The 18649-nt window shown below is 39.2% G+C and overlaps 1 protein-coding gene across 1 annotated transcript in view; it reads right to left on the bottom strand.

Annotated features, from left to right (window-relative positions):
- LRP1 (LDL receptor protein 1) overlaps positions 1-18649 on the bottom strand; it is a 704914-nt gene that overhangs the window by 523626 nt on the left and 162639 nt on the right. Inside the window, exon 2 of the mRNA XM_069324493.1 lies at positions 384-500. Within this exon, the coding sequence (XP_069180594.1) occupies positions 384-500 (117 nt within the window). The remainder of the gene's footprint in view (positions 1-383; positions 501-18649) is intronic.

Below are 18649 nucleotides of genomic sequence, written 5' to 3'. Positions count from 1 at the left end.
ACAACATATTATTATCTGTTGATAATGCTGGTCAGGTTCTGGCTCGTGGTCCCCGGTAGGCCAATAAGAACTGGTGGCATCAGTTAGTTTAACACTATATCTGCATTGTAACTTAAAAGAGCCACTAGGGGCTTCCCCCAAGAAATTCTGTGGATACGAAGCAAAATTCCAACAAAACCAAATCCAAACTTCTGACTGGTGATACAATTTTGGCAGTTCATATTGGAAAGTAGTGTACAGTACTGTATTATAATTGCTGTAAATTGCTAATAATTTAATTAATAATTGCTAAATTTACCAATTTAGAGCAATTATTTATGGATAAAATGCAGTACTACAAGAAATCAAAAGGAAAATAAAGTACAGTAGTAAAGATTACTTACGACAGTCTAAAGGCTCATCAGAGGCATCCAGACAGTCGGGAGAGTGGTCACACTTCCAGCTGATTGGAATGCATTTAAGTCCATCAGCACATGCAAACTCCTCGTCCAGGCATTGAACTGCAAAGAGAGAACATGGTATTTGAACATGGAAACTCAATGTATACAGCAATATACAGCACTGGATGTCATGTGGGATAAATGGGAACCTTCAGTTGAATACAATATAATTTCTTGGAATGTGGGCTTCTTTAGGGGTAAGTTATGTGGGATTAATGGTTAAATTTCTAAGAACTTTCAGCAGCTGTATTAAGGGTAACACAGTCACTTCAGGTGTCATTGAGAAGGAAAGTCTGGGTTCTGGTTGAATTTGTCCTTAAACCTGATGACTATTGCAGGTATAATATGTTGATGGCATTATCTTGCAGGTACCTGAAAGGGTACACTTGTTCTACTTAAGAAAGCTATACCCATGCTTAGATTTACTTGTGAGTGAGTGAAAGTAAGCTACAATAGTCTCAGAAATAATGGTTTCAGACCTTACTTAACAGGACATGTAAAGTGTTGTTGGTGCCTATGACTGACTTGGCATATAATTGTCAACAATGGATCAGCTAATGGTTATCTGGGGGAGATGAAAAGAATGGTGAACCACCATGCCCCCACTGATAAAGTCAACACCACTGTCAAAAAGTACTTTCCTTACACCACCTTTGTGTGCAATAATGCCAGTGTAATATGACCAACTGCCCATACAGGGTATCAACAAGAGTCAAGTGCACAGAACAACAGAATAGAATCCAAATGAATTCTGCTAGATTATAGGTCATGTCTAACTCAACCTGTGAAGAAGGGGAATTACAGTTTCAGTTCCATCAATATTTATTTGATGTGTGGCTAGCATAATGTTTCCCTTTAATGGCAACAACAGATTTATATTTGAGGGAGAAGAGGGGTTCACTAGTACAACCTTGTGTAAATTACATGGCATTGAGAAATAGAGTTACAGTATGGAGCATGCTACAACTACTGATGCCATATTGTAATAGTTTATGCCTGTCAACCTTAAGTGTTACTTTTCTTGCATTCATTTGTTATTTTCCATGATCGTTCTCATTTTGTTAACTTGCTTCTCCTTAGTGAGATGAGAACAAATGGACGATGTAAATATGATCAACGAGGAGTCGCTGAGCCACGACATCACCTCAAGGTAACCTCAAGGTATCCCAGAAAGTGCAGGAACCTTCTAAGAACAGGTAAATGTACCAAAAGCTGTGATCTCTTTCACCCAGAACTGTACAAGAACTCTTTAAATAAGAATATATGTTTCAACACAGAATGTCCAGCTTTTCATACAAGAGGTACCAGGTGAATCAGACTGACAGACCGCCTTGATGAAAGCAGCCACAACACTATTTAACAGGAAGATTTTTTAGGAAGAGGAGGAGGAGAAGAATGGCTAAAAACGTCCAGACTCTACCACCAACTTGGTCAAAGGCTGGAGAGGACGCAAACACAGTGGCCTCCTTACCAGAGCCTCAGATACAAACACAAAGTAAAGCATCCAGCACTTCAACAAACATAACATCATTTTTATTTGCCAACATTCTGGGTATAAAAATACGCAAATCTAACAAAGTGCACTTCAAAGATGGCCTCTTACATGAGGCAAATAGATGTGACAGGAAACACAGGCTACAGGGTGGGGGTCAGCCTGTACATCAAGGACACACTTATCTGCACTGAGCTGCTAAACACCACAAATGATATGGTGGAAGTGTTGATAATGAAAATAGAGATCTTAAATGTGTATGTCCTTGAAGCCATAGACAGCCGGTGGCTGAGCAGACAGAACACTGGACGCATGATCCTGTGGTCCCGGTTTCCATCCCGGGTGCCGGCAAGAAACAATGGGCAGAGTTTCTTTGACCCTGATGCCCCTGATGCCTCTGTTACCTAGCAGTAAACAGGTACCTGGGAGTTGGTCAGCTGTCACACGGGCTGCTTCCTGGGGGGGTGGAAGCCTGGTCGAGGACTGGACCATGGGGATACTATAGCCCCGAAATCATCTCAAGATAACCTCTAGATAAGATTGTATATAAGTCATCAGAGGCAAATCATCAGCAGTTTAAAGACCAACTAATGAAAATAGAACACTGCTAAGAAAACCTCACAAATCCAGCCCCAATCATCATCCTGCTTGGGGATTTTAACCTATGGCACCTGAAATAGAAGACCCTAGTTAGCTAATACAGTTATATCAGAGAGAATTCCGAGAAGTAGCCTAAATGAACAGTCACATGCAAATGACCTGCTACAGATGTGCGACAGATTTACCTTAAACCAGCAAATAGTAGAACCAACTAGGAAGGAGAACATGCTGGACCTCATTTTCATTAATAATGGTGAATTGATCAGGAACATAATGATTACAAATACCTGTTACTCAGATCACAACTTAATTGACGTTCTGACAAGCATGGGAATAGACCTTCAAAATCAGTCCCGATTCCCGATGGAGGAGATTTCAACAAATTCAACTTCAATAATAAACAGATAAACTGGGAGCAAATAAACCAAGACTTCACAGAAATAAGCTGGGAAGAACAGCTAGAGAAGGCAAACCTGAACCAGTGCCTGGAAAAAATAAGCTCAGTAGCACAGGAAATATGTTCAAACCGCATACCCCTAAGAAAAAAGAGGAAGAGATGCAGATTGGAACGGGAATGTCGTTCCCTCTATAGGTGAAGAAAACAAATCGCGGAACAACTTGAGAGTCGCACCCTATCTCATGAACGGTGAAGAAGAAGGTAGAGAAATAGAAACAATTGAACTAAAGCTACAAGAATCATACAAAACTCAGGAGAGGCAGAGAGCAAAAGACCATCAGTGAAATAGAGAGAAATCCGAAATATTTTTTCTCCTATGCAAAATCAAGATAAAAAACCACATCTGGTATCAGGCCCCTGTGAAAGGGAGATGGAACTTTCACAGATAACAACAAAGAAATGAGCAAAATTCTGAGGAATCAGTACGACTTTGTTTTCAGCGAGCCACTAAATACACTAAAGATTGATAACCCAAATGAATTTTTCATGGATATAATACCAACATCAAATCATATACAGTATAAGATGTCACCCTATCCCCACTGGAATTTGAAGAAGCCATAGACAGTATGCCTATGCACTCTGCACCAGGCCCTGATTCTTGGAACTCTATATTCATCAAGAACTGTAAAAAAACACTATCGCAGGCCCTTCACATTCTTTGGAGACAAAGCCTAGATACTGGCATTATCATTGACATACTAAAAACAGCAGAGATAGCACCCAATCCATAAAAGGGAAAATAAGGCAGAGGCAAAAAATTACAGACCGATAGCACTAACATCACACATCATAAAAATCTTTGAGAGAGTGCGAAGATCACAAAATACCCAGTACAGTGGCACCTCGACATACGATTGCCCCTACTTACGATAATTTAGAGTTACGATGTAAATTTCATCGAAAAATGCGACTCGAGATCCGATTATGTCGTCGACTTCCGATATTTGTTGGTACACGTTCGGGTCGACCGAGCGCGTGGTTCCCGGTCACGCGACCGACCTGCCTCAGTTTACTACAGCTGCCCGCTTAGTGATTTTTTGCATTTTGAACATTAAAGTAACTATTATATATCACGCCATGAGTCCCAGGAAAGTCAGTTGTAAGGCTCAACATATAAAAACCCATGTAAGGATGACCATAGAACAGAAACAAGAGTACAGAATGTCTCTTCCTCAACAATTAATAAAATGTGTACAGCATGGGAAGAATTGCAAACCTTTGCTGAAACGACTCACCCAAATCAAGCTGTAGTAGGTCGATGCCTTAACCTATTCAATGACACTGTGATGCATCATTGCAGACAAATGTTAAAACGAAGGGAAAAACAAATGTCTCTTGACAAATTTGTTGTGAGACAAACAAGCACTGAACCACAACCAGGTCCTAGTGGTATTCTGGCAAAACGTAGGAGAGTGAGTAAACCAGAGAAAACATCACTGCCTGATGTGATAATGGAAGGGGACTCCCCTTCCAAACAGGAACAACTCTCCTCCTCCCCCCTCATCACCATCTTCCATACGCCATCAAGAACCCTTCATAAAGGTAAGAAAACCTTTGGTACTGTATTGTAGTTAGAAAAAAACATTGTATTCAGTATAAAATGTATTTGTATGTTAATATTTTGGAGGGCGGGGAACGGATTAATTCAATTCCCTTTATTTCTTATGGGAAAAATCGCTTCGACTTACGATATTTCGACTTACGATCCATCTCTGGGAACAGATTAGCATCGTAAGTCGAGGCCCCATTGTACATGGAATCACAGCATCTCCATAACTCCGGACAACATGGTTTCAGAACAGGGAACTCTTGCCTATCACAGTTGCTGGTCCACTATGATATGGCACTAGATGCCATGGAAGACAAACAAAACGCTGGTGTAATTTACACAGATTTCACAAAAGCCTTCGACAAACGTGACCATGGTGTTATTGCACACAAAATGCGTTCAAAAGGAATTACCGGAAAAATAGGCAGATGGATCTACAATTTCCTGACTAATAGAACCCAATGTGTAATAGTTAACAAAATAATTCACCTCCATCAACCATGAAGAGCTCAGTCTCCCCAGGGTACCGTGCTTGCTCCAGTACTCTTTCTCATTCTCATATCGGACATAGACAAGGACACAACCTATAGTACTGTAACATCTTTTGCAGATGACACTAGGATTTTTATTTGAGTAGACAACATAGAGGACATGGCAAACCTCCAATCAGATGTAAATCAGGTCTTTCTATGGGCTACAGAAAATAATATATTGTTTAACGAAGTTAAGTTCCAGCTCATGAGCTACGGAAAAAATTAAAATATAAAAAATGGAAACCACGTACAAAACGCAGTCAAATCATAGCATAGAACGAAAAGGCAATGTAAAGGATTTGGGTGTACTCATGTCGGAAGACCTTACCTTTAAATAACACAATAAAGTAGTTGTCACAACTGCAAGAAAAATGATAAGTTGGATAACAAGAACCTTTCACACTAGAGATGCTATGATGATGATACTTTTCAAGACACTAGTGCTCTCTAGAGTGGAATACTGCTGCACAATGACAGCCCCTTTCAAAGCAGGAGAAATTGCTGAACTGGAGAGTATGCAGTGATCATTTACTGCTAGAATCCACTCAGTAAAACATCTAAACTATTGGAACCGACTAAAGAGCCAAAATCTTTTTTCTCTTGAATGCAGGTGGGAGAGATCCATTATTATTTACACATGGTAAATAGTAGAGGGGCTGGTCCTAAACCTGCACACAGAAATAACGTCACATGAGACCAGAAGGCATGGCAGGATGTGCAGAATACCCTCATTGAAGAGCAGAGGTGCAACAGGTACTCTGAGAGAGAACTCTATCAACATCAGAGGCCTGAGACTGTTCAACACGCTTCCACTACACATAAGGGGCATAACTGGCCGACCCCTCACAGTATTTACGAGAGAACTTGACAAACACCTCCAAAGGATACCTGATCAACCAGGCTGAGACTTATACGTCAGGCTGCGAGCAGCCACGTCCAACAGCCTGATTGACCAGTCCAGCAACGAGGAGGCCTCGTCTGGTCAACCAAGAACAAACAAATACAGTTCCTTCAGGTGTCATTGGGGAGAAAGTCTGGGTTCTAGTTGCATTTTGGCCCCTCACACTTTTACTTAACTTTTTTGTCTATTTATGTTTTGTTTTGCAAGAAACGCTTTGCGTAATTAGTGGCTTCGTTAGAATGTGTAACTCTTAGCCCTACAGTAGTTCATTACTTTTATGTTCTTTTGTGAATAAACATTGATTGATTGATTGCAGCCCATCATCATAAACAACAGCCAAAGTTCATTCCATGCATCCGCCAAACCCCCTGTTTATGAATGAAAAACGTTTTACACATGTCTCACAACTGGTGACATCTGAACACTTCCGGAACAAGTGCTTTACTGCAGCCCATCCTCCAAACAAGGAACCAAAAGTGATTCCATGCACCCGCCAAATCCCCTGCTTATGAATGAAAAATGTTTTTCACACGACTCACAACTGATTTCGTTTGAATACTTCCAAAACAAGTGCTTCACTGACTAATTTTGTTCGAACTCAACCCATTGTCGGATACAAAGATCCAAGCTCATTAATCCAGTTGCCAAACCCCTGTTTATGAATTAAAAACGGTTTACACACAGCTCACAACTGCTGACGTTCAAACATTTCCAGAACAAGTGCTTTACTGACGAATTTTGTTCGAACCACAACACTGTAAATGCTTCACCCACGAACTACAAATACAAATAATCGCCAACAGAATCTAAACACCTAACCTAACCAATGGCTATATATGCCCAATATGCTAATACAGTATATTATAATATTAATTTATATTTGTGAAAATTCCCATTTTGAATGAACAGCATGTTAAGTTAAAATTTATGAATGCGTCTGTGGGGTTGACCGCTGGATGCAATGGACTTGAGTCGAGGACAGGTTGCTTCACCACGTACTTCAAATATAAATAATTACACCTAAAACACGTAACCTAACCGAACCTATGCTAAATTATACATACAATTTTTATGTATAAGAATATTAATTTATATATAAGAACTGACCAATTTTTAATACACAGTATGTTAAAATTGATGAATGCATCTGGGGAGGATGGCCGCTGCTTTAAACAGCCTTTGTGTGAGAACAGGCCGTTGAACCACAATGCTATAAATGCCTCACCCACGTACTACAAATACAAACAATCACCAACAGAACCTAAATACCTAACCTTTGCCTATATATGCACAATATGCTAATATATTATAATATTAATTTATATTTGAGAAAATTCGCGTTTTGAATGAATAGCATGTAAAAATTGATGAATGCGTCTGTGGGCTCGACCGCTGGATGTAATGGACTTGAGTCAAGGACAGGTTGCTCATACTACAAATACAAATACTGTAATCGCCAAATGAACATAAACAGCTAACCTAACCAATGCATAAATATGCACAGTATGCTAATATGTAACAATATTAATTTATTTTTGTGAAAATTCCTATTTTGAATGAACAGCATGTTAAAATTGAATTGATGAATGCGTCTTTGGGGTCAACCGCTGGATGCAATGGACAGTCTGAAAACGGGTTGACTACCGGGGGGACCCCTCACTAATAACTAATAAAACTAACTAATGAAATCACCATTGAAATTAATGAAAGATAATTTTATACCATGGGTTTAAAAAAACAATGTTGACAAAACGACTACAATGGTTGATGAGGTTTGTATGAGTGAGGAACGACATCATGGTGCCAAGGTCAGTTCAATTAGCGGGATTTGGCTCACGACGTGACACTGGCAGTGATGAACCCATCACTCGGTTATACACACACTGGCCAGTACACACATTTGGCCATTTTCTTGTTTTTGTAGTAAACATTTACTACAAAAACAAGAAAATGGTCAACCTACTCTTGAAAAACTCCCCAGACACCATGAAAGCCACCAAACACAATGCCCTGAAGGAAATCAACGTCGTCTAGGCCTTCACATGCCCACTTGGGGACTGTAAGCCCCAAAGATCTCAGAATATAGGCAAGACAACAACGTCTCTTTCTAGGCGATTAACAATGCACAAACAACAGAGCTCCATCAAGGAACATATAATCTCTTCTCACAACCAGACCATCACCAGAGAAATATTAACACGCAATACAGAAATCATCGATAAATACAGTTATAGCAGAAGACTCGACATCAGTGTGGTCCTACACATCAAAAAGTCCACACCAGCAATCAACAGCCAAATTAACGCATAACTATATTCTACCAACTTCAAGACCCCGAACCAACATAAAAGCAGCAAAGAGAAAATATGGGCCAATAGGCCTTCTGTAGTTACTTTCATTCTTATGTTTTCTTATCCAATTTATACCCATTGATTCGTGCTCTATCACCTCACCCAAAAACGAATATAAGCATGATATACAGTGTATGATACTGTATGTGTAAACCTGTCTTTAAAAATGTAAGAAGCCCTTACGAAACAGTTTTAGGCATCAGAACATAAATAAAAAATGAGAAAATTAACTTTGGAGAGTTAATATTTCAATTACCCCACTATTATATTAGAAATATTGAGAAGATTCGTGTTAGAATCGATATATACATATATATATACAGTATATATATATATATATATCGTACCTAGTAGCCAGAACGCACTTCTCAGCCTACTATGCAAGGCCCGATTTGCCTAATAAGCCAAGTTTTCATGAATTAATTGTTTTTCGACTACCTAACCTAACTTTTTTGGCTACCTAACCTAACCTAACCTACCTATAAAGATAGGTTAGGTTAGGTTAGGTAGGGTTGGTTAGGTTCGGTCATATATCTACGTTAATTTTAACTCCAATAAAAAAAAATTGACCTCATACGTAATGAAATGGGTAGCTTTATCATTTCATAAGAATAAAATTAGAGAAAATATATTAATTCATGAAAACTTGGCTTATTAGGCAAATCGGGCCTTGCATAGTAGGCTGAGAAGTGCGTTCTGGCTACTAGGTATGATATATATATATATATATATATATATATATATATATATATATATATATATATATATATATATATATATATATATGTCGTACCTAGTAGCCAGAACGCACTTCTCGGCCTACTATTCAAGGCCCGATTTGCCTAATAAGCCAAGTTTTCCTGAATTCATATATTTTCTCTAATTTTTTTTCTTATGAAATGATAAAGCTACCCATTTCATTATGTATGAGGTCAATTTTTTTTTATTGGAGTTAAAATTTACAGTAGATATCGGACCGAACCTAACCAACCCTACCTAACCTAACCTAACCTATCTTTATTAGGTTAGGTTAGGTTAGGTAGCTGTAAAAGTTAGGTTAGGTTAGGTTAGGTAGGTTAGGTTAGTCGAAAAACAATTAATTCATGAAAACTTGGCTTATTAGGCAAATCGGGCCTTGCATAGTAGGCTGAGAAGTGCGTTCTGGCTACTAGGTACGACATATATATATATATATATATATATATATATATATATATATATATATATATATATATATATATATATATATATATATATATGTCGTACCTAGTAGCCAGAACGCACTTCTCGGCCTACTATTCAAGGCCCGATTTGCCTAATAAGCCAAGTTTTCCTGAATTCATATATTTTCTCTATTTTTTTTCTTATGAAATGATAAAGCTACCCATTTCATTATGTATGAGGTCAATTTTTTTTTATTGGAGTTAAAATTTACATAGATATCGGACCGAACCTAACCAACCCTACCTAACCTAACCTAACCTATCTTTATTGGTTAGGTTGGGTTAGGTAGCTGTAAAAGTTAGGTTAGGTTAGGTTAGGTTAGGTAGGTTAGGTTGTCGAAAAACAATTAATTCATGAAAACTTGGCTTATTAGGCAAATCGGGCCTTGCATAGTAGGCTGAGAAGTGCGTTCTGGCTACTAGGTACGACATATATATATATATATATATATATATATATATATATATATATATATATATATATATTATTAAATATGACCGAAAAAGTAAGATTAATAATTCTAACACGAATTTTCTCAATCTTTCGTACATTATGCTTCACTGTTGGAGGTAAATCAAAAATCACTTCTCCAAAATTCATTTTTATTTCTAGTCTGACGCGACACGGGCGCGTTTCGTAAAACTTATTACATTTTCAAAGACTTCACAAATACACAACTGATTAGAACTTGCGTTTCCCTGATTTTATATCTACATTTGAGTGAGGTGGGAAGGGTGATGTGGCATTACATTTGAGTGAGGTGGGAAGGATGATGTGGCATTAACACAAGACAGAACACTAGAGGATATTAATAGGGTATTAAAAGTATCAACACAAGACAGAACAGAAACAATGGGTATTGAATAGAAGTGTTTGTAGAAAGCCTATTGGTCCATATTTCTTGATGCTTCTATATTGGAGCGGAGTCTTGAGGTGGGTAGAATATAGTTGTGCAATAATTGGCTGTTGATTGCTGGTGTTGACTTCTTGATGTGTAGTGCCTCGCAAACGTCAAGCCGCCTGCTATCGCTGTATCTATCGATGATTTCTGTGTTGTTTACTAGGATTTCTCTGGCGATGGTTTGGTTATGGGAAGAGATTATATGTTCCTTAATGGAGCCCTGTTGTTTATGCATCGTTAAACGCCTAGAAAGAGATGTTGTTGTCTTGCCTATATACTGGGTTTTTTGGAGCTTACAGTCCCCAAGTGGGCATTTGAAGGCATAGACGACGTTAGTCTCTTTTAAAGCGTTCTGTTTCGTGTCTGGAGAGTTTCTCATGAGTAGGCTGGCCGTTTTTCTGGTTTTATAGTAAATCGTCAGTTGTATCCTCTGATTTTTGTCTGTAGGGATAACGTTTCTATTAACAATATCTTTCAGGACCCTTTCCTCTGTTTTATGAGCTGTGGAAAAGAAGTTCCTGTAAAATAGTCTAATAGGGGGTATAGGTGTTGTGTTAGTTGTCTCTTCGGAGGTTGCATGGCTTTTCACTTTCCTTCTTATGATGTCTTCGACGAAACCATTGGAGAAGCCGTTATTGACTAGAACCTGCCTTACCCTACAGAGTTCTTGAAGAACTCTGTAGGGTAAGGCAGGTTCTAGTCAATAACGGCTTCTCCAATGGTTTCATCGAAGACATCATAAGAAGGAAAGTGAAAAGCCATGCAACCTCCGAAGAGACAACTAACACAACACCTATACCCCCTATTAGACTATTTTACAGGAACTTCTTTTCCACAGCTCATAAAACAGAGGAAAGGGTCCTGAAAGATATTGTTAATAGAAACGTTATCCCTACAGACAAAAATCAGAGGATACAACTGACGATTTACTATAAAACCAGAAAAACGGCCAACCTACTCATGAGAAACTCTCCAGACACAAAACAGAACGCTTTAAAAGAGACTAACGTCGTCTATGCCTTCAAATGCCCACTTGGGGACTGTAAGCTCCAAAAAACCCAGTATATAGGCAAGACAACAACATCTCTTTCTAGGCGTTTAACGATGCATAAGCAACAGGGCTCCATTAAGGAACATATAATCTCTTCCCATAACCAAACCATCGCCAGAGAAATCCTAGTAAACAACACAGAAATCATCGATAGATACAGCGATAGCAGGCGGCTTGACGTTTGCGAGGCACTACACATCAAGAAGTCAACACCAGCAATCAACAGCCAATTATTGCACAACTATATTCTACCCACCTCAAGACTCCGCTCCAATATAGAAGCATCAAGAAATATGGACCAATAGGCTTTCTACAAACACTTCTATTCAATACCCATTGTTTCTGTTCTGTCTTGTGTTGATACTTTTAATACCCTATTAATATCCTCTAGTGTTCTGTCTTGTGTTAATGCCACATCATCCTTCCCACCTCACTCAAATGTAATGCCACATCACCCTTCCCACCTCACTCAAATGTAGATATAAAATCAGGGAAACGCAAGTTCTAATCAGTTGTGTATTTGTGAAGTCTTTGAAAATGTAATAAGTTTTACGAAACGCGCCCGTGTCGCGTCAGACTAGAAATAAAAATGAATTTTGGAGAAGTGATTTTTGATTTACCTCCAACAGTGAAGCATAATGTACGAAAGATTGAGAAAATTCGTGTTAGAATTATTAATCTTACTTTTTCGGTCATATTTAATAATATATGTCTACAGGAAAGACTGCTACCAAAATATACTAATATATATATATATATATATATATATATATATATATATACAGTGGTACCTCGGAATGCGATTGTCCCTTGTTGATACGCGTACAGGCCGACCTAGCTAGCGCGTGGTGGTTCGGCGATCGTCGCCCCTCCGCCCCTCAGTTTACCATTGTCTCGCGCTCAGTGACTACCCCCACATCAATTCTTCTCGCGGATTTTCAGTGTTTTGTTTGATTTTTGGTGATTTGTCTATACAATTTGTTATTATATATCTCACCATGGGTCCCAAGAAAGCCAGTGGTAAGGATAAAGGCCAGAAAGCTCATGTGAGGATGACAATAGAGGAGAAACAAGAGATCATTCGGAAGCATGAGAACGGTACACGTGTTGTTGAACTTTGTAGGCAGTACAACAAAGCCACATCAACAATATGCACTATACTTAAGAAGAAAAATAAGATTATGGGTGCTAAAGTGGCAAAAGGAGTAAGAACATTAACGGCACAAAGACCACAAATACTTGAAGAAGTGGAAAAGTTGTTATTAATTTGGATACACGACAAGGAGTTGAGGGGTGATAGTGTTTCGGAGGCCATTATTTGTGAGAAAGCCAGGGTGTTGCACGAAGGCCTTCTAAAGAATACCCCTGCAACGAGTGATGCAGATAAGAAAGAGTTTAAGGCAAGCAGGGGCTGGTTTGAAAAATTTAGAAAGAGAAGTGGTATCCATAGTGTTACAAGGCATGGGGTTATGTGATGTGATTATGGAAGGGGACTCCCCTTCCAAACAGTAACTCCTCTCCTCCTCCCCCCTCCTCACCATCTTCCATACGCCTACAGCACTCGACAGCAAGGTAAGTAATAACTGGAACACAGTTTTGTAGGTTTATTTAGATGAATTAGGTAAATTAGGTATAAAAACTTAGTTTGATGTGGGGTTTTTGGGGTAGTCAGGAACGGATTAATTCATTTCCCTTTATTTCTTATGGGGAAATTAACTTCGGAATGCGAGTTTTCGGAAGGCGAGGCGTCTCCAGGAACGGATTAAACTCTTATTCTGAGGTATGCCTGTATATATATATATATATATATATATATATATATATATATATATATATATATATATATATATATATATATATATATATATATATATATATATGTCGTACCTAGTAGCCAGAACTCACTTCTCAGCCTACTATTCAAGGCCCGATTTGCCTAATAAGCCAAGTTTTCCTGAATTAATATATTTACTATAATTTTTTTCTGATGAAATGATAAAGCAACCCTTTTCTCTATGTATGAGGTCAATTTTTTTTTATTGGAGTTAAAATTAACGTAGATATATGACCGAACCTAACCAACCCTACCTAACCTAACCTAACCTATATTTATGGGTAAGGTTAGGTTAGGTAGCCAAAAAAAGCTAGGTTAGGTTAGGTTAGGTAGGTTAGGTAGACGAAAAAACATTAATTCATGAAAACTTGGCTTATTAGGCAAATCGGGCCTTGAATAGTAGGCTGAGAAGTGCGTTCTGGCTATTAGGTACGACATATATATATATATATATATATATATATATATATATATATATATATATATATATATATATATATATATATATATATATATATATATATATATATATATATACATATATATATATATATATATATATATATATATATATATATATATATATATATATATATATATATACATATATATATATATATATATATATATATATATATATATAGGTAGACGAAAAACATTAATTCATGAAAACTTGGCTTATTAGGCAAATCGGGCCTTGAATAGTAGGCTGAGAAGTGCGTTCTGGCTATTAGGTACGACATATATATATATATATATATATATATATATATATATATATATATATATATATATATATATATATATATATATATATATATATATATATATATATATATATATGTACCTAATAGCCAGAACGCACTTCTCAGCCTACTATGCAAGGCCCAATTTGCCTAATAAGCCAAGTTTTCCTGAATTAATATATTTTCTCTAATTTTTTTCTTATGAAATGATAAAGCTACCCGTTTCATAATGTATGAGGTGAAATTTTTTTATTGGAATTAAAATTAACGTAGATATATGACCGAACCTAACCAACCCTACCTAACCTAACCTAACCTATCTTTATAGGTTAGGTTAGGTTAGGTAGCCGAAAAAGTTAGGTTAGGTTAGGTTAGGTTAGGTAGGTTAGGTAGTCGAAAAACAATTAATTCAAGAAAACTTGGCTTATTAGGCAAATTGGGCCTTGCATAGTAGGCTGAGAAGTGCGTTCTGGCTACTAGGTACGACATATATATATATGTCGTACCTAGTAGCCAGAACTCACTTCTCAGCCTACTATACAAGGCCCGATTTGCCTAATAAGCCAAGTTTTACTGAATTAATATATTTTCTCTAATATTTTTCTTATGAAATGATAAAGCTACCCATTTCATTATGTATGAGGTAAATTTTTTTTTATTGGAGTTAAAATTAACGTAGATATATGACAGAACCTAACCAACCCTACCTAACCTAACCTAACCTATCTTTAAAGGTTAGGTTAGGTTAGGTAGCCGAAAACGTTAGGTTAGGTTAGGTTAGGTAGGTTAGGTAGTCGAAAAAACATTAATTCATGAAAACTAGGCTTATTAGGCAAATCGGGCCTTGCATAGTAGGCTGAGAAGTGAGTTCTGGCTACTAGGTACGACATATATATATATATATATATATATATATATATATATATATATATATATATATATATATATATATATATATATATATATATATATATATATATATAATATATATATATACAGTATATATATACCCGGTCGGCCCTGGCCGAGCGGGTTCAAATATACTGTACAGTACTGTATATATATCAAAATCAAAATGTTTATTTAGGTAAGGTACATACATAAAAGAGATTTTACAAAGAGTGATGGATTTCTAGATAGGGCTAGTACATACAATGCCTAAAGCCACTATTACGCAAAGCGTTTCGGGCATAAAAACTTAAATGACTAATGCTTAATACTAATTGAGCATAAAGAGTAAAATAAAACATGGAATGAAAAGATGGCTGAAAAAGCAGCACAAATACAATTCTGTCGACAAACAGCGCTCTTTAGAAAAAAACAGACATGGGTTGACAATAGAGGGGTAAGGTAGGTTACAGGGTATTTATTAGGTATAGCTTCGTTTTTGTCTTAAACTGGTTGAGAGAGGTACAGTCTTTAACATGGTTGGGAAGGTCATTCCACAATCTGGGTCCCTTGATTTGTAGAGCATTTCTAGTTTGATCAAGTCGTACTCTAGGAATATCAAAACTGTATTTATTTCTGGTGTGGTGCTCATGGGTTCTGTTACAACCTTCTATGAAGCTTTTGAGGTCAGGATTGGCATTACAGTTTAGCGTTTTATATATGTATAATACACATAAGAGAATGTGCAGTGACTTAATGTCTAACATATTCAGAGATTTGAGTAGGGGTACCGAGTGATGTCTGGGGCCAGAGTTGGATATTGTTCTAATAGCAGCTTTGTGTTGAGTAATTAGAGGACGTAAATGATTTTGGGTAGTAGAACCCAAAGTTTGGGAGTTCTACTCCCTGAGCCCGGCCCCAATTTGTGATAACTTGGTCCAACAGGCTGTTGCTTGTTGCAGCCCACAGGCCCACATATCCATTACAGCCTGGTTGCTCCGGCACTTCTTGCAAGAATGTATCTAAGTGCCTCTTGAAGACATCCTCCCTTTGTTCTGGCAATATTTCTAATGCTTGCTGGGAGGGTGTTGAACAACCGTGGACCTCTGATGTTCAGTGTTCTCTGATTGTGCCTATGGCACCTCTACTCTTCAATGATTCTATTCTGCATTTCCTTCTGTACCTTTTGCTCCAGTATGTTGTTATTCTACTGTGCAAATTTGGGACCTGGCCCTCCAGTACCTGCCATGTATAATTATTTGATATGTTCTCTGTATTCCCTCTAACTCATTCGTGATTTACTGTTTCTGTTACTAGTAAGAGCCTGGTTTACCTTGAACTCATTTCAAATATTTTATAAATTATTGTTCAAGTTATGTGCTAATTACTCGCTAACCGCAGCAAATCATCGTTCTCAGTGCCCCAATCATCGCCGCCGGACTTCCATTTTTTGTTTTGTCTTCCAAGAGTGCCACTCATGCAGTGCCCACTCCCCCCACACCCCGTGCCCACTACCCCCATGCCCACTCATGCAGTGCCCACTCCCCCTCCCCCATGCCCGGTGCCCACTCCCCCCACCATGGACAGTAGGGGCTCGGGTTACCAGTGAGGGTGTCTGGTTCCTGCTGCTGCCTGCCACTTGAACACCCTCCTTGTTCCCCAGCTTGTTCACGCTTCACTTTATTGTCCACGTCTTATTATTACTCTTAATTACTCTCCCTGCTATTGCTGCTCTTTATTCCTACCCAAAACTGTTACTGCTGGTCTTTATTACCATCCCACTATTTCTGTTGGTCTTTATTACCACCCCACTTTCTGTTGGTCTTTATTACCTCCCCACTCTTTCTGTTGGTCTTTATTACCACCCCACTATTTCTGTTGGTCTTTATTACCACCCCACTTTCTGTTGGTCTTTATTACCTCCCCTGCTACTGTTGGTCTTTATTACCTCCCCTGCTACTGTTAGTCTTTACTACCTCCCCTGCTACTGTTGGTCTTTATTACCTCCCCTGCTACTGTTGGTCTTTATTACCTCCCCTGCTACTGTTGGTCTTTATTACCTCCCCTGCTACTGTTGGTCTTTATTACCTCCCCTGCTACTGTTGGTCTTTATTACTTCCCCTGCTACTGTTGGTCTTTATTACCTCCCCTGCTACTGTTGGTCTTTATTACCTCCCCTGCTACTGTTGGTCTTTATTACCTCCCCTGCTACTGTTGGTCTTTATTACCTCCCCTGCTACTGTTGGTCTTTATTACCTCCCCTGCTACTGTTGGTCTTTATTACCTCCCTTGCTACTGTTGGTCTTTATTACCTCCCCTGCTACTGTTGGTCTTTATTACCTCCCCTGCTACTGTTGGTCTTTATTACCACCCCTGCTACTGTTGGTCTTTATTACCACCCCACTTTCTGTTGGTCTTTATTACCTCCCCACTCTTTCTGTTGGTCTTTATTACCTCCCCTGCTACTGTTGGTCTTTATTACCTCCCCACTCTTTCTGTTGGTCTTTATTACCTCCCCTGCTACTGTTGGTCTTTATTACCTCCCCTGCTACTGTTAGTCTTTATTACCACCCCACTTTTTGTTGGTCTTTATTACCTCCCCACTCTTTCTGTTTGTCTTTATTACCACCCACACTATCTGTTGGTCTTTATTACCACCCCACTCTTTCTGTTGGTCTTTATTACCTCCCCCTGCTGCTGTTGGTCTTTATTACCTCCCCCTCCTCCCCCTGTTACTAGTTAGTAACAGCAGGAAGGACACCCCAGTGTGGAATTTTTGGGTTTGGCAAAATTATTCGCTGGGGCGTCACCTGCTTTAGGTAACGATTTGGCCAAGTCCCCAGTCGTCGTTGGGGCGTCACCCGCTTTAGGTAACGATTTGGCCAAGTCCCCAGTCGTCGCTGGGGCGTCACCTGCTTTAGGTAACGATTTGGCCAAGTCCCCAGTCGTCGTTGGGGCGTCACCCGCTTTAGGTAACGATTTGGCCAAGTCCCCAGTCGTCGCTGGGGCGTCACCTGCTTTAGGTAACGATTTGGCCAAGTCCCCAGTCGTCGCTGGGGCGTCACCCGCTTTAGGTAACGATTTGGCCAAGTCCCCAGTCGTCGCTGGGGCGTCACCTGATTTAGGTAACGATTTGGCCAAGTCCCCAGTCGTCGCTGGGGCGTCACCTGCTTTAGGTAACGATTTGGCCAAGTCCCCAGTCGTCGCTGGGGCGTCACCCGCTTTAGGTAACGATTTGGCCAAGTCCCCAGTCGTCGCTGGGGCGTCACCTGCTTTAGGTAACGATTTGGCCAAGTCCCCAGTCGTCGCTGGGGCGTCACCTGCTTTAGGTAACGATTTGGCCAAGTCCCCAGTCGTCGCTGGGACGTCACCTGCTTTAGGCAACGATTTGGCCAAGTCCCCAGTCGTCGCTGGGGCGTCACCTGCTTTAGGTAACGATTTGGCCAAGTCCCCAGTCGTCGCTGGGGCGTCACCCGCTTTAGGTAACAATTTGGCCAAGTCCCCAGTCGTCGCTGGGGCGTCACCAGCTTTAGGTAACAATTTGGCCAAGTCCCCAGTCGTCGCTGGGGCGTCACCCGCTTTAGGTAACAATTTGGCCAAGTCCCCAGTCGTCGCTGGGGCGTCACCAGCTTTAGGTAACAATTTCGTTGAGAGCAAGTCCATGTTCGGGTAATATGTT

This window comes from Procambarus clarkii, chromosome 14 (assembly GCF_040958095.1).
Source record: "Procambarus clarkii isolate CNS0578487 chromosome 14, FALCON_Pclarkii_2.0, whole genome shotgun sequence".
Lineage (NCBI taxonomy): Eukaryota > Metazoa > Arthropoda > Malacostraca > Decapoda > Cambaridae > Procambarus > Procambarus clarkii.
The sequence above is the reverse complement of the archived record's forward strand: the minus strand, read 5'-3'. Positions and strand labels throughout refer to the sequence as shown.